This window comes from Schistocerca nitens, chromosome 11, assembly GCF_023898315.1.
Source record: "Schistocerca nitens isolate TAMUIC-IGC-003100 chromosome 11, iqSchNite1.1, whole genome shotgun sequence".
Lineage (NCBI taxonomy): Eukaryota > Metazoa > Arthropoda > Insecta > Orthoptera > Acrididae > Schistocerca > Schistocerca nitens.
The window spans coordinates 132,942,186-132,968,338 of record NC_064624.1 but is presented as its reverse complement, the minus strand read 5'-3'; the positions used below and the strand labels follow the sequence as shown (position 1 = coordinate 132,968,338).

General features: G+C 38.3%; 1 protein-coding gene across 4 annotated transcripts in view; it reads left to right on the top strand.

The window, feature by feature from the left end:
- The window catches only part of LOC126213048 (uncharacterized), a 372,240-nt gene that overhangs the window by 81,750 nt on the left and 264,337 nt on the right, over positions 1-26,153 (top strand). The window contains exons 1-2 of one of the 4 annotated variants that reach the window (XM_049940622.1): positions 7,111-7,245; positions 14,542-14,685. The exons of the other annotated variants lie outside the window; for them this stretch is intronic. Of the exons in view, the coding sequence (XP_049796579.1) occupies positions 7,224-7,245; positions 14,542-14,685 (166 nt within the window). The 5' untranslated portion in view covers positions 7,111-7,223. Of the gene's footprint in view, positions 1-7,110; positions 7,246-14,541; positions 14,686-26,153 lie in introns of those variants that run through there. 4 annotated transcript variants of the gene reach the window in all.

The following is a 26,153-nucleotide window of genomic DNA, read 5'->3' as shown; positions in this document are numbered from 1 at the left end:
CCGCGATATAATCACGTTGCCCGGGGTGCACCACGTGGAGGCTAGTCTACTACTTTAACCAATGAGTGGGAAGCATAAAATTGTCTTTGTTTCTTGTGTTATATGAGTGACTGAAACAGTTTTTCTCGAATAACTCTAAATTGCTATGCAGAAAGATAATAATATCAAAGATGTATGAGGAGGGAACTGTTAATAACTGTTGTATTTCAAATAGTGGGCGACATGATGTCCTTGGATGGACGGTACACATGTTCCTCACTCTTTTCTGTAGCTTTAGTATGCGCAATATATTGCTTGAATTTCCCCAAAAAATAATACCATACCTTACAACGGATTGAAAGTAGCCGTGGTATGCAATTTTCCTTGTATTCATGTCTGTTGCACCAGCTAATATTTGCATAGCAAATGCAAAGCTACATAATTTGTTTAACAGGTAGTCAAAATGTTTATTCCAATTTAAATTTTTATCTAGGTTTAACCCCAAAAACTTTACAGAATCTACTTCTTCTATATCCTGATTTTTATGAGTTATTTTAATTTCTTGGGGCTTTGACTGTTTTGTTCTGAACTGGACCATGTGGGTTTTGGGGATGTTCAATCTTAATCCATTCAGTTGGAACCATGTTTCTAGTTTGTTCATTGTGTTTATTATGTAGAGAGGGATGTTTTCTGGCTCCTGGTTTTCAATTAATACAGATGTTTCATCTGCAAATAAAATCGATGGATCATTTATATTGTTCGGTAAATCATTAACATAGAACAAGAACAAAATAGGTCCTAGAATCGAGCCTTGAGGGACACATTGGGCTACTGTTTTCCATTTTGAATAGTAATTTTCTGCATTTGATGAGACAATCACTCTTTGTTTCCTATTTGATATGTATGAAGTAAGCCAATTTAGAACATTACCTTTGATCCCATACTTGTCAAGCTTATAGATAGGCAGTGCATGATTTACAGAGTCAAAGGCTTTTGTGAGATCACAAAAGATTCCTGCAACTTTATTATGGTTGTCTAATGATGTGCTGATCTTGTCAATAAACTTGTTAATTGAATCAGTAGTACTTTTGCCACGCTGGAAACCAAATTGGTTTTCTGTAATAATATCATATTTCTCGATAAAATTTCGAACCTGCTTAGCAGCAGCACTTTCAAAGATTTTTGAAAGGGCTGGAAGGAGGGAGATGTGACGATAATTCCCCATATCCTCTCTTGACCCTTTTTTGAGCAATAGTTTTACTTCCACATACTTCAGCACCTCTGGGAAGCTTCCTTGTTCAAAGGATTGGTTTATTATTTTAGATAGTGAGTATCCTATTATTTTACACACAAATTTAAGGACTTTTGCTGGTATTCTATCCCAACCTGCAGAATTTTTGTTTTTTAGTTTTAATATAATTTTTTTCTACACCTATTGTTGAAACTGTTTTGAATTTTGTGAGGCATTCAGAATTATGATTTAGTCCAAAGGGACATACATTGTTCCCATAATGTGCAATATTAACCTCTGGTTTCACTACATTAATGAAGAACTCATTGAAGCATTCTGAAATTTGAGCCGGATTTACAATGATCTCATCTTCAAGATTAATTTTACTAATTCCATGTCTAGAGGCTTTAATACCTAATTCGTGTTTTACAACTGACCACACTGCCTTTGATTTATTCTCATGTTTTAAGATTAATTTATTATTTGTCATTTTCTTTGCTGCTTTGACAACTTTCTTAAATGTACTTTTGTATCATTTAACATATTCAATAAATTCAATTTTTTATTATGTCTTAGTTCCTTATGTAGCTGCCTTTTCTTAGCACTGGAGATTTTTATACCTTTAGTGATCCATTTTAATTTTGTCATTTTATTAAAATAAGTTTTTTGTGGAAACATTTCATTGAAAACACTTAGAAAATACCTTAGAAATGCTTCAAAATTTGCCATGCATGAAATATTTTTATCAAAGTGCCATTCTGTCTCCTTGAGCTTATCATGGAATAGAGTCAAAGTTTCTTGGTTGAAGATCCTTTTTACATAAGCTTTTTTACATGAGACTTCTCTACCTGCTCTGGGTAGCTCAATGAATAATGCTGAATGATCAGAAATTCCTAGATCTAGACAAAATTTATATCCATCTTCAAATACGTAATTCATTAAAATATTGTCAATGCATGTGGCTGACTGAGCATTTTCTCTTGTAGATTCAGAAAAATTTAATTTGAAGCCATATTTTTTTATTAAGTCTGTAAATTTTGATACCTCACATGTTTCATTCAACACATTGATATTGAAATCAGCAGCAACCACAATTTTTTTCCTTTTTTCTTTACTGAGGTATTCTAACAAACTCTGAAATTTACGTAGGAAATGCTCAGTTGTCACCTTCCCTGGGATTCTATAAATTGATATTATAACAACATTTAAGTCCTTAACTCAACACAGCAACTTTCAAAAATACACTCTTCATTAAAACAATTGAAGTCACATCTTACATGGTAATCTAAATCAGAATGAATGAGTATGCATGAACCTCCTCATGACTTATTTATCCTACAAAAGCTGGTAGCTACCTTGAAGTTTTCAATTTTATTTAAGATTTTTATGATATCACTACTAAGCCAGTGTTCATTTAAACAAATTACTTTAACACTTAGAAATTCAGATAAAAAACTTGTAGCTCATCAAACTTAGAGCTTCTGTCACATGAGTATTCAGCACTTAAACCATTTATATTACAATGCATTATATAGTTATTACTAAGATCATCAATTTTATTTTTTAAAGACCTAATATTTAATAATGAGCCATCCTCACAAAAGGGTAGGTCTGGATTCTTGTGTAGCAGCCCATCACTTTGCTCACTTGGCTTGTATATTTGTTTGTCACTTAGATGTTGTGTACTTACATCTATAGTTAGATTCTTGATGGCACTGGATCTGGATGGTGCTGAAGTGATTTCCCTGGTGCCAGCCATAAAAAATCACTGTTCCTCTCTGGAGCTTTCCTTGTTCTGGAAGACACACATACAGCAGCTTGTTTCTCTTCCAGTATTTTTGGAGCTTGCAAAATTTGTGCTTCATTTCTTTTTGGCTTGAACCATTTCGTAATCTGAGTTTGTTTCCCAGCTTGAATGTTACTTTCTGGCCTATTGGTTTTAAACCATTTCGTGATTTGACACTGTTTCATGGCTATATTGTTCGCTGCATGAAAAGAACGCTTTGTTACTTGCGATCGATTTCCACTTGTCCTGGGTACTTCATTGCACCGCGAAATACGAGTAAAAATTTTTTCCGTAAGTACCTCCTTTCCTAATGCATTCAAATGAAGACCGTGAACTGTATGGAGCCTTCTCTCCAAACTGTTTATGTCAATAACGTCTGTATTTACAAAGTGAGAACATATTTCTCTGAAACTCTTGTTTGCGGCATGAATTTCACTGTTTACACATGACCACCTCGGTAAATCGTGACGATGCGGGATATTTAGAACGAGTACATTCGTGTGAGATAAAGTATTAAGACATTTTCTCAATTCTGTTCTAGCCTTGAACGACTCATTTCTATATACATCATTTGATCCTCCCAGCAATACAACAAAGTCATCCTTACACAAACTACTTACTTCACGTAATTTTGTAAGGTTTTTCAGCTCACTTAATGGAGCCCCAGGCTTCACGAAACCGTTTGCCCTGTAATTGTATTTTTCCGTTAGCACTGCGGCAATTCCACGGCCGTGGCTATCGCCTAACACGCATATTTTTCCGTATTTTACAATGTTAGCAGTCGGAAGTTCACCGTGTAATGGTTTGTTCACTTTTTGTGGTTCATTTCGTAACTTTCCGACTTTGGCTGGCGTGTTCATTGAATCTTCAGTAGTGAGTACTCCCACAAGGTCGTTATACATTCTAGTTTGACAGTTTTTATGCATTAAAGTTTCACTGTTTATACACATTGAAGTTTCACTGCTGCTGGGCTACTGTATAAAGAAAGTTACAGATTTCTCTTAAAAGAACATGTACAGTGAAAAATTAACTATACCAATGCCATTAGCAGAACTCAGTTAAAGTGATAGATAATGAATTTTACTGAAACATCACCTAAATAGGAATTTTGGTGCTTTATGTAAATGTGGTACATCTACTACCAGCAAAATATAAAAATGAAGTAAGAAAGTAGTCTAATGAGTAGACTTAAGGCAAATGGAGTTACTCCAACTTGCTTAGTTTCAAGTTCCTCATCTGTACAATAGAAGTATGTATTCTGCTGTTCCCACCTTAAAAAAAAGGAGTGTACAGTTCTCAAATCCAAATAGGTGCATGTCAATCAGAGTTTATGAAGCTACTGTTGATTGCTTTAGCACTGGAGATAATCTAACTGGATTACGAAAACCTACCAAATTTGGGAAATCTTTAACCCAGCACACAGCTGCAAGTTTCTGAGGGGAACACGGTGTTAAAAAAAAAAATACTGTAAAATAATAAGAGAGCACTTGTGTACATAGTACACAGATCTACAAAAGCAAACTTAAGAGAGTGGCATACAAGGGCAGTCAAATTAATATGAAAAAGGTGGAAAAAAGTAAGTAAACTATACATTAATACTGAGGCACTTGCCACAGTTAACACATTTATTCCACTGTAATTGCCTTACAATGGTCAGAGCCTTTGCGGAAAAATGTTGCCAGGCATGCACCTCTTTATCTGAAGCAAACGGACAGCCATGAATCTCATTCTTCAGCACTTTAAAAATATGGAAATCACATGGGGAGAGATTGGGACTTTATGGAGAATATGTGTTTCACAGTGAAACCTCTACAACGTACTCTATACAGCCTTGGCAGGCATTTTATTGGCATGTTGCTTAAACTATGCTGCAGAGTTTTGTCTGGGAAGCCTTCACACAACCTCCATACATTCCCAATCTCTCCTCATGTGATTTCCATATTTTTGGAGCCCTATAGAAACATTCTTCATTTGGTTCACACCAAGAGGTGCACACATGGGTACAATAATGGTTTCGTAGAACACCGCAAACATTTTTCCATGAAGTGATTGACCATCTTGTCTCACAGGGGCATAAATGTATTCACAGCTATGGTGATTACTTTTGAAATACTAAACAGTTATCAGTGTAGCAAAATATATTACAACAAAAAAGACAAATGTGACAGGGTTCAGATCATATGCAGAGTCAATCACAGAATGTTTTGATTTCGTTCATCACTTACAAATTATTTTTTAATTCTGCTATGTTGACTCAATGATAAATTTATAATGGCAGATCCATGATTAAGTTGGGATTTCTTAATTAACACATACTAAGATAGATTTTTCCATGTGAGCAGTGCAAACCTTCCCTGCCCCCCCCCCCCTCCCCACCACCACACAAAATTCATAAGACCAGTTTTGTTTATCTGTTTCTTTGGTGGCAGTGGCAGTGTGCGTAAACACAACTCAAACACACATACCTGACCACAGAGTCTGGCTGCCAAGGCCAGAATGTTAGCAGCAGTGCAAGATGCTCAAAGTCTTGCCTTGGCAGCCAGAGACTGTGGCCACATCTGTGATGTTGCGTTTGTGTGTTGTGTTGTGTGTTGTGTTGTGTGCTATCTAAATCTAGTGGAGACCTGTTTAGCCAAAAGCTGTGTTTGACAGTCTTTTTGTTGTGCTTATCTGCGAATCAGTGACTCCACTATATGGTGGGCAGCAACTATCCTTTTCATAACACTGTCAAACATAAATCTTCCTATTCATTGCTGTGAGAAGACAAAGAAATCCAGGTACAGTTACTAGCATCACTATTTTAAACCAAACAACTGCTTTTATTGTTATAACCAGGGCTCGATTTGTGATGGTATGCCATACCGATACCTCTGGTAAGTCACAGTACTGGTACCTCTTCTTTTTTTATAAATCAAGCACTGGTCATAACTGTTACTACTTCTACTTGTTTTATTTCTTCCAGATCATGTCACATCCAAAAGGTCAAACCAAACTGAACATACCTAGAAGAAACTGTTGTAATTAAGTGTTCATTTTCATAGTCCATTATGTACTCTCACAGACTGATCAGTCTGAAGTTACAAGCAGAGGAGAGGTGACGCGTGGAAAGAATCAAGGAAAAAGAACTGAACACATGCCAAATAAGAAGCTGTGTATCACTGGCCGAATGTGTTACAATTGGCTCATTATACCTTATTCTAAACATATACACAGTGAATCTTTGATGAGGCAAAAATGTTCACATGTCACTAATATACCTAAAACAGCTGATGTCTAACAGTTCACAGTAAGCGAATAAATTCTGAATAATTGAATAAATTATAACAAAAAATTCCACATTCCATGCAGAACCAGTCACAAAATATTTTGATTTCATACTTTTCACAGTTTTACTTTTGAAGAAATGTAAGCAACTAAGCCACAAAATATTATTCATTGACCTATAATCATTACCGGATGGACCATTGAACTCTTCTCAAAAGTGTGTGCCCCCCCCCCCCCTTTCCAAAAACACACACACACACACACAAAAGAAAAAATGGGGCAATACAATATATGTAAAAGACATAACTCCTTTTGCAATAAACAGACTTATTTTACTGCAGTTGTTTCTAACATTTCATACTAAAAAATCACATTCATTGCAACAGTAACTCCAACACAAGAGATACAAGTGTCATCCACACCAATAAACATTTTATGACAGTGGGTTTTCACAATCTATCATACTACTACAGACAGTGACATAACATTAATATATTACCAGACACATTAATTTTGGCGCAGATGGTAAAACAAAAATAATGATCTTGGGTACTGGCTGTTGCCTATCCCTAGTAGTCACTCTGTTGTGGTTCTGGATTTGCGATGTGCTTCTGAAAATAAATCCAAGATATATTGAATGAATTATTGAATATTTTTTGATAGAACCTGGCAGTAATGGAAAAAACAAACAGAAGTAGAATAACATCACTAGATGTCAAATTAGAATGCCAAATTAGAAAAGAATTAAGTATGTACTGATCAGTAACATGAATTTTGTGTGTAGAATACACCACTTTGTCGCCAATGAGGTGCAAATCAATCTCAAATGAAGTACCTAAGAGTAAAAACTCCTACATTTGAGCACATATTATGTTGTTAAATTGTGGAACATATAATCACCTAATCTGATCATGTATTGCATTCAGCAGCATAAGCCAGTTTCTGAACAGGCTTGAAAGTATCATGTACTATTACAAATCCAAAGGTAAGGAAATTATATTGTGTGGTGATTTTAACATAAATTTCGCTAACATTTTGTGTACAGTGAGTGATGTCATAAACCTCTTAGCAACTTTCAATGTCCAAAACATTGTAAATGATCCAACCAGAATAATACATAATTCAAGCAGCTGTATAGGTGCAATATTCCTGGACTGTGAATCTCTTCCATTTACTAATGCCCTGAATTGGGCCAATGGAATCTCTGACCATCAGGGTATATTGTTATTGCTTAATTTAGGGCAAACTAAAAGACAAGTCATCATCTACCTTCATCTTAAGAAGCTACATCAAAGACCCTAGCAATATTAGAACGTTTAAAAATCTACTTCAGTCTCAATCATGGGACATCATTTACAAGGAAGATAATGTAGATAAGAAAACTTCAGTATTCCTTGACATACTGGGTCATCATTTCAATATGCCCTTTCCATTAAAACAAATCAAAGTACAACATTCAGCCAGAAAAACTGATAACAGGTGGATCACGAAGGGTATAAAAATATCATGTAAGACTAAGAGATCACTCTATGAGAAGAGCATTAAAACAGATGATACAAATTTCCACAGTTATTTCAAATATTACAAGAAGATACTTCATAAAGTAATATCTGAAGCAAAACGACTAGCAAATAAAGCATACATAAATGAGTCAAAAAAATGGCTCTGAGCACTATGGGACTTAACAGCTATGGTCATCAGTCCCCTAGAACTTAGAACTACTTAAACCTAACTAACCTAAGGACATCACACAACACCCAGCCATCACGAGGCAGAGAAAATCCCTGACCCCGCCGGGAATCGAACCCGGGAACCCGGGCGTGGGAAGCGAGAACGCTACCGCACGACCACGAGATGCGGGCATAAATGAGTCTAATAACAAATGTAAAGCAATGTCGGATGTTGTCAGAAAAACTTTACGAACTGACATCAAACAAAAAACACCAGAATATCTTCAGCACAATGCCCAAAAAATAATGGACATCAAACATATCCATGATACATTTAACAAACACTTTTCAGGAATAGCTAACAGCCTATCATTTGGTCACTCTTCACCAACAAATTCCTATCCTCCAAAATGTATAAGATCTGACAAATCAATTTTTCTAATACCTGCAACGTTGAAAGAGGTTCTGCTAACTATTAGTAATATGAAAAGTTCCCTCTCATCTGGCCTTGATGGTCTACCTGCCTATGTAATAAAACAAGTTGCCAATGAAATAATACAACCACTCTACAACATAATCAACTGCTCAATGAATACTGGCATTTTCCCTCAAACTCTCAAAACCTCCAAGATAGTTCTGTTACACAAGAAAGGGGACAAACATGAAGTCAACAACTACTGACCCATATCCTTTCTCCCAACTGTGTCCAAAATAATTGAAAAAATTGTATATACCTGTATAATGTCCTTTCTTGTAAACAACTCCCTACTAACAGTACAGCAGTTTGGCATTCATAAAAATAAATCAATCAATGAGGCTCTCTTTTCATTTACTGATGAGATAATAGAAGCATTTAATGAAAAACATTATGCTTCTGGACTTTTTATTGATCTGACAAAAGCATTTGATCCATTCAACCACACACTAGTACTCCACAAACGGGATGCATATGGTATAAGAGGAGTCTGTAATGGCTGGTTCCAGTCATATCTATCAAACAGAGGGCAGCTGGTAGAAATAGCAACAAATGACAGAAGAACAGCCCATTCAGATATAATACCAGTCACATCACGAGTCCCACAGGGTTCTACATCTATGTCTACATCTACATACATACTCTGCAATCGACCATACGGTGTGTGGCTGAGGGTACCTTGTACCACAACTAGCATCTTCTCTCCCTGTTCCACTCCTAAACAGAACGAGGGAAAAATGACTGCCTATATGCCTCTGTATGAGCCCTAATCTCTTGTGGTCTTTCCGCGAAGTGTAAGTTGGCGGCAGTAAAATTGTACTGCAGTCAGTCTCAAATGCTGGTTCTCTAAATTTCCTCAGTAGCGATTCACGAAAAGAACGCCTCCTTTCCTGTAGAGATTCCCACCCGAGTTCCTGAAACATTTCCGTAACACTCGCGTGATGATCAAACCTACCAGTAACAAATCCAGCAGCCCGCCTCTGAATTGCTTCTATGTCCTCCCTCAATCCGACCTGATAGAGATCCCAAACACTCGAGCAGTACTCAAGAATAGGTCGTATTAGTGTTTTATAAGTGGTTTACTTTACAGATGAACCACATCTTCTCAAAATTCTACCAATGAACCAAAGACGACTATCCACCTTCCCCACAACTGCCATTACATGCTTGTCCCACTTCATATCGCTCTGAAGTGTTACACCCAAATATTTAATCGATGTGACTGTGTCAAGCGCTACACTACTAATGGAGTATTCAAACATTACAGGATTCTGTTTCCTACTCATCTGCATTAATTTACATTTATCTATATTTAGAGTTAGTTGCCATTCTTTACACCAATCACAAATCCTTTCCAAGTCATCTTGTATCCTCCTACAGTCACTCAACAACGCCACCTTCCCATTCAACCTTAGGTCCCCTCCTCTTCCTTATCTTCATTAATGACCTCCCAGAACACCTACCCTAAACAGTACCTGCATTTTTCGCCAATGATACAAACCTCCTCTCTTGCAACATTTCTCCACACCAGGTGAGAGCTGACCTAGTTGACAACAGTGAAAGGCTCCTATACTGGCTCTATGGGAACAAACTCCTACCTAATATGAAAAAAAAAACGACTCATATGGTCTTCTGCCCATCAAACAACCATACAACACATATGGAACCACTAATTATGGACAAGAAAGGTATTGAACAAGTGAGTGAGACTAAATTCTTAGGTCTCTGGATAGATAACACACTGCAGTGGAATATCCACAGAGAGAAACTACTGTGTAAATTGAGTAGCCTCTGCTATGCCTTCAGAATTCTTAGACAAAGCTGTGATGTAACCACCATTAAAACTGTATACTTTGCACTAGTGAACTCAGTTCTCTCATATGGCATGTCATTCTGGGGGGCAATAAATAGGAAAATATTCATTATGCAAAAGCGAATTGTCAAGGTCATATTAAGATTGCCACTGCACACACCTACCAAACCAATCTTTAAAGAACTCGGAATATTACCTGTACCATGTATATACATCCTAGAGACTATTTCATTTGTCAGTAAGAATCTTCATCTCTTCAAAACAAATAATGACATTCATGATCATGACACCTGTGGCATAAGCATCATTCATCTAGATAATCAGAGACTCAGTGAATGCCATGATGGTGTGAGACACATAGGCAGCATACTTTATAATAAATTACCTTGCTCAGTCAAGAATAATAAAAACTCTTTCAGGAAGAAAGTTAACAGTATATTGCTTCAGGATTGTTTTTATTCTGTTGCTGAATTTATGGAGACCAATTTATGTCACATGTTGCTTTAATTTAGTCTAATATCTCAATCTTGAATGACTGTAATGTAGATATGTATTTTATGTATTCTGTCATATAGTCAATGTAAGAAAAAGTATTATGCTTCAACAAGTCATTTCTGTAACTTGTATCTCATGTCATGGATATGATTTCGTGGATAAATAAAAATGACAAAAAAATGACATTGCAGCTGGGCAGCTGTAGATAGTGATGCTACGGATTTACTGACAATTATTATGTAGGTGTGTGTTCAAGCCATTAAGCATTCTAATAGCACCTTCACATTATATACATTTACTAATGTATTTTGACATAGATAAATCATCATAGTTCCAAATGAATAGAAATTTCTTCTACTCATTCATCATATTCTATACATCCCACCAAGAAGGTGAACAAGAATAGAAATTTCTTCTACTCTGCCACCAAGAAGGTGGACCTACAGGGAGCAAGTGAAGGTAAACATTAACAAAAGACAACCAAACACTGCTTAAGCTGTGCACTATATTAACAAGAAACTATTACAATACTGAAACTTCCTGGCAGATTAAAACTGTGTGCCCGACCAAGACTCGAACTCGGGACCTTTGCCTTTCGCGGGCAAGTGCTCTACCAACTGAGCTACCGAAGCACGACTCACGCCCTGTACTCACAGCTTTACTTCCGCCAGTACCTTGTCTCCTACCCTCCAAACTTTACAGAAGCTCTCCTGCGAACCTTGCAGAACTAGCACTCCTGGAAGAAAGGATATTGCAGAGACATGGCTTAGCCACAGCCTGGGGGTTCTTTCTAGAATGAAATTTTCACTCTACAGCGGAGTGTGAGCTTCTGTAAAGTTTGGAAGGTAGGAGACGAGGTACTGGCGGAAGTAAAGCTGTGAGTACCGGGCGTGAGTCGTGCTTCGGTAGCTCAGTTGGTAGAGCACTTGCCCGCGAAAGGCAAAGGTCCTGAGTTCGAGTCTCAGTCGGGCACACAGTTTTAATCTGCCAGGAAGTGTCATATCAGTGCACACTCTGCTGCAGAATGAAAATCTCATTCTGGAAACAGCCCCCAGGCTGTGGCTAAGCCATGTCTCCGCAATATCCTTTCTTTCAGGAGTGCTAGTTCTGCAGGTTCGCAGGAGAGCTTCTGTAAAGTTTGGAAGGTAGGAGACGAGGTACTGGCGGAAGTAAAGCTGTGAGTACAGGGCGTGAGTCATGCTTCGGTAGCTCAGTTGGTAGAGCACTTGCCCGCGAAAGGCAAAGGTCCGGAGTTCGAGTCTTGGTCAGGCACACAGTTTTAATCTACCAGGAAGTTTCATATCAGCGCACACTCCGCTGCAGAGTGAAAATCTCATTCTATTACAATACTGCTTAATGCTAGTTCTGTTTATGCCAGTTAAATGTGTTCTAGTGAATTAGAAATAAAGCTGCTGCTACTTCAGTTATATCAGGTAGCTGCAGGATGTCTTACAAGAAACTTAATATTTACTTCATTAATCAAGTCTTTTTCCAAAGAAAACAGTAACCTAGATATGTAATTACATAGGACAAGTTTACAACACACTACCTGCCACCCATCTAAGGAAGGAATCAAATCCTTGCACTAAGATAATCAGTAGGAGTCACTAATGAGATATGTTTTAAATTTTCATTTGAATTTGCTGAGATAACTAATTACTTGTTGTATGTTAGATGGGAGCTTCTCAAATATCTTCATACCATAGTACACAACTTTGTTAAATCCTAGTTAAGGATGCAAAGTTTACACAAAAGTTATATTTCTGTCTTGTATTGATAGTGCAGATCAAATTTCAGCTTGAACTGATTTTTTCACAACCACACTACACCTTGATTAAAATAATTCTGTGATCATGGCAAAAAAAAGTTTTTATTGCTCAGAAGAGAGCTTTACGTATCATGAGTGGTGTGCAACCAAAGCACTCATGCAGGAATCTGTTAGGAAACTACAGCTATTTACAATGATATCTCAGTACATATACTCCCTTGTATGTTTCATTAATAAAAACCTCTCCCTCTTCAAAACCAATAGTGAATATTGTGGTCACAACACAAGGTCAAAAGAGGACCTTCATGGTAACCAGTCTAACAGAATAGAGTAAATTATACAGGCATCAAAATTTACAATGCTCTACCCAGTGTCATCAAAAGTCTTGCTCCTGAAACACCAAAGTTCAAGAGCAAACTGAAGGAATACCTAATACAAAACTCATTATATTCATTTAGTGAATCTTTTAGTGCATAGTAGCAAGTTTTTATCATACAAGTGAGCTAGCCATGCAATGTAAGGATAAATGTAAACTATTTGTTGCTGAAATGTAACATTGTTGCTCAAATACTTTGATATTGTTTATCTGAATGTGTACACATAAGTGTTAATTCTGATGTATGTAATATGTTTTTATTTCTTCTAGTGTCCCATGTTGTTATGAAGAGTCGTGTCATGAATGAACCATATTCTGTGCTGCTGTATTGTTAATATTGTAAAAACACTGACCCGTTTCATATCCTTGCAACTCCATTGCTATCAGGATGAACAGAACTCGCAATAAAATAAAATGAAATAGACTTGGGTGTGGAGTGAAGGGGCAGGCCAATGTGGAGAGAAACAATTTGCTGAAAAGAAAATTTACACGGTGGAAATATTATGGGAACAGGAACAGGAAATTTTTTTGTTAGTGAGTGATGGATGGGTGGGGAGGCAGTGGCGACCATTGTGTTAGAGCACAAGTCTATGTGAGCACATTAACTTTTAATATCTTGGTAATTATTTTTAGCGTTGTTGTACAAAATGAAGATGTGGTAATCTGAAATGCACAGTGCTAAATCTACTGTGCTCTGCTTGACTGCTACTCAAAAAAAAAAAAAAAAAAAAATGGTTCATATGGCTCTCAGCACTATGGGACTTAACATCTGAGGTCTTCAGTCCCCTAGACTTGTAACTACTAAAACCTAACTAACCTAAGGACATCAATTACATCAATGCCTGAGGCAGGATTGCTGTTCTGGACTGAATCGTCTAGATCCGCTCGTCCACAGCGGCCGGCATACTGCTACTCCTCTATAACAATCTGTCGCAAGTACACCTTCAGTTGTGCACGTTTTAAGAAGCTTTTGTGCATGCCAAGCTGCTGGCATGACGTAATTGCCTTAAATATATACCTATTTGGTATACAATGTGCAGATTTCATGGCTTGCACAGCTTGCAGTTACCACTCCACTACAAGTTTATGTCAATGTCACACTGCATACTGCAGCAGAGCTTTGCCCCTTTTGCTTGGCTCAGATCCCTTGAGGCAGTAGAACACTCCTCACATATGCCAATTCACTCACTATATAGTAAAATTAGATTGGACATTAGTATATGTTTTCATGACAGAGAAGCATATTTTGTGGGATTCTGAATGAGATGCAAAACATTAAGGTTTGGATTTTATCGTTCAGTAATACATTTGAGGTGCTGAGAACCACAAAGCACACCATTGTAGATTGTGAACCTGAAGCATTTATTCATGCTTCTGCCATTTATTGGTCTTAATGTGGGGTCAGGTTTATCTACGAGGTAGTTCCAAATTTTATACATGAACATTTACGAAAAGCTGTCTCACTGATTGTTCTGATATTCACTAAAATTTGGCTTAGAAGACTGTGTGCTTTTGGCCCTTATGGTTCTCAGTGCTCACTTGTATTCTAGTCAGGTGACCATGATGGTAGACAGTACTACTTGACTTTAATCATTTAAACAACTGGCTGTTTGTATTTGGAGTTGGTTGCAGAAATCGGCTTTTGTGTGCAGTGTCAACATGAGTTCTGTTGATTCTGTTTTAGGTGTTAACAGAGAAGAAAATTACCAGGAGAAGTTAAGCACAAGGAAACTATGGCCTTCCAGACCAGATCTGTTGACTGAGAAAGTGATGAAATCAAATAAGCGTGGCTACAAGCAAACATTTAGCGAAAAATTGTATAATAAACGTAAGTTATAGTGTGCCAGCAATGTAAGAATGTTTGATTTTCGGCCCAGAAATTAATTCTTAAACTAAGACATGTGTTAGGGATCCTGTACATTAGTACAAAAAAATTAAAAAGCATGAAAACTCCCATTAATACAAAAATGCGAAACGGATTGTATCAAAATGTAAACGTTTTTTCATTCTTGTCCTATCCGTACTCAGTTACGTGTAAAACAACAAAATTCCATGAAGCAAATCTTTCATTTTTCAGACAAGCTATGTGTTATTATTATTACTGTTATAATTATCATTATTGGCAGTGGCTCTAGTTTTATAAAAAAATGTTGATTAGCTATTATACTGTGATGATATTGATTTTTCAATTTCATATTCATCTGAATCTAAAAATTTGTGAACACCCAGAATGTATACTCATGAGCCACCACTGGTGGGTAGGCCAAAAGTGACAGTTATTTAGCTCACTTGGAGATCAACTGGCAGCTGCATAGGCCAGAGAAATGGGTGGTAGGTGGATGAATCACAGGTTGAGAATGATGTTCACCCAAGTGTGTAATATCATATTAAAATAAATAGAAATACATGCTAGTGCATGCTAAACTGATTTATATGCCTAAACTATATTGATACTCATTTTGAGTCCCTGCTGTCCATCACATGCATACAAGGCTTATTAGTTTGAGCATCATTGAGTGCAAAGAAAGAGTTTTGTTTCAACGATGCTGTATACTTAAAGCACATCAATTTAATGAGATGTATTCACAGTGCAGTTCATTTGTACTTACATATTCTTTGTGCTACATGTGCTTAGCACATATGTAGGGTACTGCAGATGCCATCTATACAAGCAAAGCACGCTTCATCTCATATTCCTTCCCTCTGCCCATTTTCTTGTGGTGGCTCGGATGCTTAAACTGATGTGTCCTTTTTAAAGAGCACATTGTTTGAGAATGAAAAGTGCAATGTTTTGTGAAGATTAAGAGATAAAAGAAATGTGTATCTCCAGAAAAGGTGAAAATGTGCTTTACCAGCAACATTATTTACTGCAAAAGCGGTAACTATTTATTTACATCAATTTTTAACATAGCGAAGGAAGATAAGTGGACTACAACTACTGGTATGTAATTATGTAATATTAAATCTCTAGCACAAAAAAATTAGGTGCCAATTCACTTATGTTTCGTAACACCTTTAGGTGACTGGAAGCATAGCAGTGGACTCTTACAGCTTGCTTATAAGTTTCACAATCCCTTTCACCTTGCATAAGCTGTGGATCCCTGCATTGCTACCAAAATCTATATCTTTCAGAGTTATGAACTTCTCAAACATCTATTCTTCTCAGTCTAGAACGCAGCCAGCAGACATGTTTACATAATTGTGCATAATTAAAAATGAGTCTCATGACCATCACTGAGTGAGTCAAGTGTAGGACCATTTCCTAAGGCTCGAATTTTGACATCAATCAGTGTGTATAACTATATTTAACATTTCAATATACAAGAGGATAATGACATCCTCCATCAAAAAATTTTTGAGTAAGTAAGAGATTCGCCCTAACAATACGTTTGGTTATACCACACAACCATCCTGATGCTGAACAGCTTTGTTTTTTTTATTTTTTCTTTATTGCAATTTCATTCCCCTGCCCCTCATGGGTAGGGGAGGGCTGGCAGCGGCACAATCTGCAGCTCTTCAACCGAGTGGCATACAAATAATGAAAGAGCAAAATGATACATAAAAAAATGAAGGAAAAAGGGGGATATAAAAACACAGTAAATGGAAACAATGGAGGTTAAAATATACACTAACACAGTGGCGTTCATTGGGGGGTAGTTAAAAAGTGACAAACAGTTAAAATAACACAGTCAGCAATTTGTGAGGCACTTAAAATACAGTGAAATCACACACACACACAAGTTAAATGTCGGCCACAGTATAAAAACACACAGAGCGAGAGACACTTAAAATAGCACTGCAAACAACAGAGCACACATGAAGAATAAAAACCGTTGGTAGGGACTTGCCAAGGAATGGTAGGCCTGAGAGGAGGGAAAAAAAAGGGAAGAGGAAGATCAGTGGGCCGGGGGGCCAGAGGGAGTGCGAGAAAAGGAAAGAAAAGGTGTGGTGGGGGGCGCACCAAGAGGCAGGAGACGTGCGGGGTGGCACATGAAAAAGGCAGGCAGGGCAGGAAAGAGCACAGAGACACAGAAGGGGTGCATGGGACAGGGGGGGCATAGGAGGGAGGAAAACCACTCAGGGAAAGGGAAGAGGAGGGCAGAGGGAGCCCTGAGGAGGAGGAGGAGGGGGAAGATGGGGCTACTGTTGGTAGGAGGAATAGATGCCAGGGCGAAGCCCATCATTTTGGAGGGGTAGGCGCTGGATGTTGCGTTGGTAAAGGAGGTGGAGTGTGTGGAGATGGAGAGAGGGCAGGACACTACGGTAAAGGCGTGGCAACAGAATGGGGGTGGAAAGGAAGAGGGACACCAGGGTGTGGTGGGGGACTGACAATGTACAGGGTGTGGACGTGTTCAAGGAAAAGAAGAGGGTGGAGGAAGGGGATGAAATCATAGAGGAAGTGTGTGGGTGATGGAAGGCGAATATGGAAGGTGGGAGGGGGGGAGTGCGTGGTGTTCTAGGATTTGGAGGGCTTTATATAATCTGGGAAGGGTGGAAATCCAAGTGATGGTGGCATAAAAAAGGATGAGGCATATCAAGGATTTGTAGGTGTGAAGGATGATGGAAGGATTCAGTCCTCATGTTCGGCAAGACAGGAGTTTCAGGAGGCGGAGTCTATTGTGGGCTTTGTGTTGGCTTGTAAAGAGATAAGGAGACCAGGGGAGTTGATGGTCAAGGGTGAGGTTAAGTTATTTCAGAGTAGGAGTGAGATAGATAGGATGACCATAAATGGTGAGGTAAAAATCGTGGAGCTGGAAAGAGCTGGTCGTATGACATATGACGATTGCCTGGGTCTTGGAAGTGAAGCGAAGGAGCCACTGGTTGCACCAGGCGGTGAAATGTTAGAGGTGGGTTTGGAGGGTACATTGGGACCATATAAGAGTATGATAAAGGGCTAAGAAGGAGGTGTCATCAGTAAATTGGAGGAGATGAACAGGCGGTAGAAGTTTTGGCATACAAGCAGTACACAGGAGAGGGGAGAGGATGGAGCCATGGAGCACACTGGCAGTGGGATAGAAACTACAGAAGTTGGAATATTGGATAGGGAATTAGGAGGGAAGACGGGAGGGGAAGGAAGTAACAAGATGGACAAAACTGATGGGGAGAGCATAGGTCTGGAGTTTAAAGAGAAGCCTGGAATGCCAGACAGGGAAATAAAGATAGCAGAGCAACGGGAGATAAGTTGGAGGGACAGGAGATTGGTAAGGTTAAGGAGCGGTCTTTGATTGACAGGGAGGGATGGAAGCCACACTGGTTAAGGGAAAGAACATGGTGCTGGTTATGGTGGTGATGGACTCATAGACCTTATTGAACAAGGAGGTGAAGCAGATGGGACGATAGTAAGAGCTGTCAGAGGGGGGGTCTGTTGGGTTTAGGGAACAGCAGGACATGGGAAATCTTCCACAGTTTAGGATAAAAACTGGTGGAGAGAAGGACATTGAACCGGGTAGCAAGGGCAGCCTGTAGGAGGCAGTAGGTGACACCGTCATGACCAGGAGAGGTGGTATGTTTGGAATGCAGGACGAGTTTTTTATGGTGTGTGATAATGGAAGTGTTTATGTTGGAAGGGGGTAACTGATCCAAGTACTAGAAACGGGGGTGAGTGGTGGGACAGTTGCATCAGTGTGTTCATGGATGGTGGAGAAGGGGCAGTAATCAAAATGGGGATCATCAGGAATGGATTAGACTTCAGAGAGGTGGGAAGCAAAGTTGTTAGCCTTACTGAGGTTGTCAGGGAAGGGATGGTTACCATAAAGGAGGGGGTAATGCTTGGCACGAGTGTTACCAGTAAGGTGGTGGAAAGCAGACCAGTACTTGAAGAAGTTGACAGGGAGGGTGGACTTGAGGTGTGTATATATGTGGTACCAATCCTGCATTTTTTTGCTATGTGTAGGTTGCGGATGTGTTGTAATTTCAGGTAATGGAGGAGTGTATCCCAGTCACGGGAGGAGAGGAATGAGCAGTAGAGCCTGTAGGACTCGCGGAGCAGGTTGGCCTGTGGAGGAAGCATAGGGCAGTCATGGTGGATGAGTTTGGTAGGGAAGTGAGCCTCCACAGTGTCAGTGATGGTCTTCTGGAGGAAGGAAGAAGCATGGATGATATCAGCAGGATGGTGAAAGGTAAGGGGACGCCTTTCAACCAGTGAAGCAATGGATTCCTGGTAGTCATCCTAGTCAGCATGGCAGTAATCATGGACGGACTTCTTAGGCGCAGTAGGGTGGGGGGCAGAATGGGGGCGATGTGCAGAGGAGATGGTGAGAAGGATGGAGAAGTGGTCACCACCAATGGGATCGAGGGTGCCTGCAATGATGCAACCAAGCAGGTAGGGCTTATTTAGGATGACATCCATGGTGGAGTTACTTTCAGGATGGGTGTGCTGTAGGAGAAGAACAAGGTCACCATAGAGGGTGGAAAGGTACTTATATCACTGCCAGAGGGTGGCAGGGTCACAGCTGTGGACGTAGAGGTTGGCAGCAGTCACATAAATGGAGAAAGTATGGTCAACAAGGGAAATGAAGTCATAGGGGGAGAGGTGCTGTGGGCTGGATATGTATAGTGGCACAGGTGATGGTGAGGGAGGCAAAAAAGATGCTGAAGAGAAGATGTTTGGTTGGGTCATTGAGTAGGGGTTGTGGCCAGACAGGGAGATGCTCGAGGTGGTCAATAGCAGCCCTGCCTCATGTGAAGGGAAGGGAGTTGTTGGTGTGGTGAAGGAGATATGGACAGGTAGGGGCAACGTAGTGAGGTTGGAGGAAGGATTCATTAAGGATGCAGGAGTTGACCTGGTTCTGGGACAGGGTATTCATGAAGAGGCGTTTGTTGGCAAGGAGGGAGGGAATGTTTAGGTAGAGGAGACAGTTCTATTGATCCACCAGAAGCTGGGATGGGGAAAGGAAGTGGCAGGGGAGGAGATTTCATTGATAGTGGAAGAGGATTGGGTACTTTGCAGCCCCTGTAATTGACCCCTTTTCATACAATACTAGGGTTTTTTAATTCATAATGGAGGTCCATCTTCCTCCTGGTATTGTGAGTATAGTATGATCTTCCTCCTGGTCTTGTGAGTACGGTACGAATCATTGGTTTTGTGTAGTTGCTCATTTTTTCCAATTAAACATAACAGGGAATAGACATATTGGCATGCAGTTGTCAGTTTAACAACCACTTTTTGGCATCAGTGGCCCAAACTGGAAAAACATCTTTTTTTAATGAAGCCATGTTATCCCATCAAAAATCCATTAATAACAAAACCAAGAAGATTAAAATGTCTCCTGTCACAGTACATGAAATTGAGAACATAACTAGAGACATGAAAAGCAAGAAGTCTGTTGGCATTGATGGTATCTCTTCTTCAAGATTGCTGGAGGAATGCTATAAACCAATAACAAATATACTGTGACATATATTCAATGAATCCATCCAGCACAGGATTGTTCCCAATAGACTAAAAAGTGCAATTGTCAATCCTCTCTTTAGAAAAGCTGATAAAACTGACATCACTAACTATTGGCCTATCTCCCTTTTAGCAACCTTATCTAAATTTCTTGAGAAATTGGTTCACAAAGGACTTATTAGCCACCTCATTCACTATGAGGTATTAAACATCAGCCACTTTGTGTCTCAAAAGAAGAAGCTATATTCTCCTTCACTCATCTAATTTTAGAGTCTTTTGATAATAAACTATCTCCTTTTGGTATCTTCTGTGACCTTGCTAAGGTCTTTGACAGTGTTACCCATGAAATCCTCTTAGCAAAAGCTGAATATCCTTAAAAAATTAGTTTGGATTTCAAACGGGTACTTCAACTGAACACGCCATTCTCTCAATTGTCAACCAACTCCTTGAATCCATAAACAATAAAATGTCACCAGTTGGAATCTTCTGTGATCCATCTAAAACATTAGACTGTGTAGATCACAAAATACTTCACACAAAGGCTGGCATTATGGATTAAATGGAAGAGTAAGGATGTGGCCTGAGTCATATCTACACAACACAAAGCAGAAAGTATTATTGAACAGTTCTGCAATGGCACCTACCTGCTCTGACTGGGGCACAATGAAATGTGGAGTGCCATAGGTCTTGGTACTGGGTCTCTTACTCTTCCTCATCTTTATCAATGATCTGCCATACTGTCTGACACAAAAAGCACACTTCACACTGTTTGCTGATGCCACAACCATTATGATTGACAAAACACCCATTGGAGTCTTGAGACCACTGTGACCTCTGTATTCAAAGAAGGTCTGGATCGGTCAACTTCAAATGGAATGTCACTCAGTGTGAACAAGACTCAACTCATTCAGTTTCAAACATCAAATAACAGACAGGAAAATATAGAAATAAAATGACAAAGAAGTATTGAGAGTTGAGTCTTCAAAATTCCTGGCACTACACGTAAACAACAATCTAAGCTGGTCAGTTCGCATCAACGACCTATGTGAAAGACTCAATTCAGCAGCATTTTCCATTCACTTAATGTCATCTGTTTGTGACTTGGAAACAATTAAAGCTGCATACCTAGGAAATTTCCATTCACTTATGGCATATGGTGTCATATTTTGGGGTAACCAGTCATGACCAAAACAAGTCTTTATTGCTCAGGAAAGAGTCATCAGACTTTTGGCTACAGTGCACCTGAGATGCTGTTGCAGAAACGTATTCAAACAGCTTGGGATCCTCACCATGCCATCTCAGTAAATTTTTTAAAATTAATATGCTTTGTGAACAATAACCATACAATTTACAAAACAAATTTGAATATAATGATCATGATGCAAGAAGTAAAAATGATTTTCACAAAGATTTAAAAAAACTTCAGCATGGTACAGAGAGATGTACATTATTCAAGCATGAAAGTATACAGTAAACTTCCATTTCAAGTTGATTTGATTTATTGATACATTTTCATGTACAGGTGCACAATGTGCAAGAGATATTTGGATTTTTATGTCTGTTATTTTCCTGTCTGTTATTTGCTGTTTGAAACTGAATGAGTTGAGTCTTGTTCACACTGAGTGACATTCCATTTGAAGTTAACCGATCCAGACCTTCTTTGAATACAGAGGTCGCAGTGGTCTCAAGACTCCAATGGGTGTTTTGTCAATCATAATGGTTGTGGCATCAGCAAACAGCGTGAAGTGTGCTTTTTGTGTCAGACAGTATGGCAGATCATTGATAAAGATGAGGAAGAGTAAGAGACCCAGCACCAAGACCTATGACACTCCACATTTCATTGTGCCCCAGTCAGAGCAGGTAGGTGCCATTGCAGAATTGTTCAATAATACTTTCTGCTTTGTGTTGTGTAGATATGACTCAGGCCACATCCTTACTCTTCCATTTAATCCACAATGCCAGCCTTTGTGTGAAGTATTTTGTGATCTACACAGTCTAATGTTTTAGATGGATCACAGAAGATTCCAACTGGTGACATTTTATTGTTTATGGATTCAAGGAGTTGGTTGACAATTGAGAGAATGGCGTGTTCAGTTGAAGTACCCGTTTGAAATCCAAACTAATTTTTTAAGGATATTCAGCTTTTGCTAAGAGGATTTCATGGGTAACACTGTCAAAGGCCTTAGCAAGGTCACAGAAGATACCAAAAGGAGATAGTTTATTATCAAAAGACTCTAAAATTAGATGAGTGAAGGAGAATATAGCTTCTTCTTTTGAGACACAAAGTGGCTGATGTTTAATACCTCATAATGAATGAGGTGGCTAATAAGTCCTTTGTGAACCAATTTCTCAAGAAATTTAGATAAAGTTGCTAAAAGGGAGATAGGCCAATAGTTAGTGATGTCAGTTTTATCAGCTTTTCTAAAGAGAGGATTGACAATTGCATTCTTTAGTCTATTGGGAACAATCCTGTGCTGGATGGATTCATTGAATATATGTCACAGTATATTTGTTATTGGTTTATAGCATTCCTCCAGCAATCTTGAAGAAGAGATACCATCAATGCCAACAGACTTCTTGCTTTTCATGTCTCTAGTTATGTTCTCAATTTCATGTACTGTGACAGGAGACATTTTAATCTTCTTGGTTTTTTTATTAATAGCTTTTTGATGGGATAACATGGCTTCATTAAAAAAAGATGTTTTTCCAGTTTGGGCCACTGATGCCAAAAAGTGGTTGTTAAAAATATTGGTAATTATTTCTACATTTTCATGAATGGTATCATTTTTTTGTAATTTCTATGGTGTTTTTTGCAGCAGGTAATTTACCTGTTTCCCTTTTTATTATGTTCCAATGGTTTTAATTTCATTAGTAGGGACATCAATTTCTGATTTTATAGAAATACTGTTTGCCCTTCTTAGAACATTTTTAAGGACAGAGCAGTGTAGTTTGTAATATTTTTTCTTTTCTAAACTGAATTTAAGTGAGGTATGCATATTCCTTCCCCTTCTGCAGGAAGTTTCGATGCCATAATTAACCAGTTTTTATTAGAGTGGGTTTCATGTTTGTATTTGGCAGTCCTTTTAAGAATGGCCACTTCAGATAGGCAGGTAACTTCATTTAAAAAAGCAGTATACGTGACATTCACATTCTCAAATTGTTCAAAACTGATCGAAACGCATCTCTTGTAGGGAATTACAGAAGGTATTCATAGACTGCGTGTTAATTACCCAGAAAGATTTACTGCAGGCATTGTTCATACATAATGGGCTTACAGCTTCAATTGAAAGTAGCTGATCATCATGGTCTGAGATCCCATTTAATACACATTTTACAGTTGTGTTTAGATTTCTGCTTCTATCTAAGAAGATCCAATTCATGGAATTAGCTGTGACTCTAGTGGCAAAATCAACCAGTGCTGTCAAACTAAAAGAGTTCATCAAAAGTGATGTCATTTCAACTCATGTTGTCAGTAAGAAAGTCAATATTAAAATCACCTACACATTAATATCTTATGTTTTTGCAGAAAAAGGAGTTAACAGAGATTCTAACTATAAATGAACTTATTTAAAAATACTAACTTATAAGTGAAGAAGCATTTGACTGATAAGAATTTTTCACACAATCCTTTCTTTAGTATGTATATCCCTCAAACAACTCTATGTATATCAGTCTGTAAGTCCATCTACCATCACACATTGAAATTAGGTAGCTAGTATCAAATCTATAAAACAGAGCAGATTGCTTGTTTTTTCCATGAAACATGGCAACTCCATTTTATTACAGTGTTGGGTAGTATCCAATAGCTACAAACCAACATTTACATTACTGTGGTCAGGAATCTTGTAGGTGTGCCCTATCTACCACTGATCTTGTTATAACAAGTTTTATAGTCTGAATATAAAGAAGAGTTCCTGAGACAGGACTATGGCATGTGGATAGAGGGAGGTAGGACCTGTACCCAAATAGGTGAAGAAAGAAAGGAAAAGGAAGAACTAGGAGTGTAAGGACTGAAGAAGAATGAAAGACCCCAAAGACTGGTACCCTTGTAAATCTCAGAATTTTACAAACTTCAAAAATATAAGAAATTTTATCTTTTCTGCTGACCCAGTAATAGGCCTTATTTAATATTCCATATTATCCAGCCATTTAGTACAAGACTCCAATAGATCAGAGGCCATAGTAAGTTTATGGACATCAATTAATTGGTCCGTGACAACAGATATTCACAATATCGACTGCAACAGTGGGAAGAAGAAAAAGAACTGTCAAATCAAACAGTCATGCAGTATAAGAGCATGTTGGATAAGAAATGCAATAACAGTACTGTGCAGCAGCACTGGAATGATAATGCCTCATACGCGAGCGCAAATCCTACCAAATACTGCACCCACTGTGGTAGATCTGAAAAGCCTCTCCTTGCGCTACTTGAGACACTGGGTGATAACTCTCTGGCATTATCACATCGGAAAAAAAGCTAATAGGATCCTGGCAGGGTCACCATATGTGAGGGTTCATTTATGTTTAAAGTTACCTCACTGAGCCCTTCAGCTTGGAGTAGTCTGTGAACCCCAACTTGTTAAATATTCTTCTTATTTGTAGAATAACTTAATTTTTACTATAAACCAGGGCTTGGCAACTCCAGTTTTTGAAGGCTTTTATTGCGCCTTTAAATACAGCACATATTAGATGATAAGTATCTTGTTACAGGAGACTTTCTAGGTAACAAATAACAAGCATTTTCTTCATTACATACATATGTACATTACTGATGTAAATGTCTGGTTATTGTTATTCATGGACAGTGCGGCTGGTGCAGAGGACTCTTTTCCACCATTGACTACTTTGCCTGTCAAAACTCCAAGTACACCTTCGACCCTCTCATAACGGCATGGAGACCAGGCAGAATACCTCGTGCAAATAATAAAAAACACAAAACAGGACTTCTCCCCTAATAAATCTCCATACACGATAATTAAAACTTTATATTCTGAACGATTATCCTGGATAACAGAAATGCATCTAACTCTATTAATAATGCTAGTACATTTCTCTTCAAAATTAGTATGAGATTTCACTTCACCTCAATGAAATTATTTATTTCCAAAGTTTTGTGTATAAAGTATCAGGATAACCATGGCCATAGTCTTCTTAATTTTGAGTACTGACTGTAGGAGCATAAGGCTGTAGTGTTTAGACCATAAGGTCATGAGTGTGTCTGACAAGCTTTAGATGAGCTTTGCGATAAGGTTGACAACATATTTACAACAGTTAAGCAATGAATTTATAGAGATACATGAGGAGCAACATGTTGTAGAAGGCACCTTGACCAGGATGCTAAGGGTTTACGAGAAAGTTGCATTCAGAAGAGGGCTGAAGAAAGAGCAAAGAACTTACAATGTTGTACACAATAGCTGTAAAGGAGAGTACAGTGTGCAGAAATATCAGACATCAAAATGATTGCAATAATTTTTATGTGGTGGAATGTTATTTGAAATCTTGTGATCAGCCTAGATGAAAATATGTTATGCAATAGTATTAATATTATAGAAAGAATTATTCCACATGGGAAAAATATATTAAAAAAGATGCTGTGACTTACCGAACGGGAAAGCGCAGGTAGATAGACACAATAAAAAACACAAACACACACAGATTATGTTAAAGTAAAACTGAGAGTAAAGGAATGAAAGGAGTTCCCCAGTAATTATGCACTAAAAAATTATGGGCAACTCAGTTTTAGAAAGTGAGCAGCCAAATTGCAAGAATTTTTAACAGCCTGTCAAACAAGCATAAAGGTATGTGGTTCATGCCAAAATGTAAGAGCTTCACCCGATCTCCAAGAACTTTGAAGAATACCTAGAAATAAATAAAATTAAGTAAATTTACATTTATGAATACTCTGC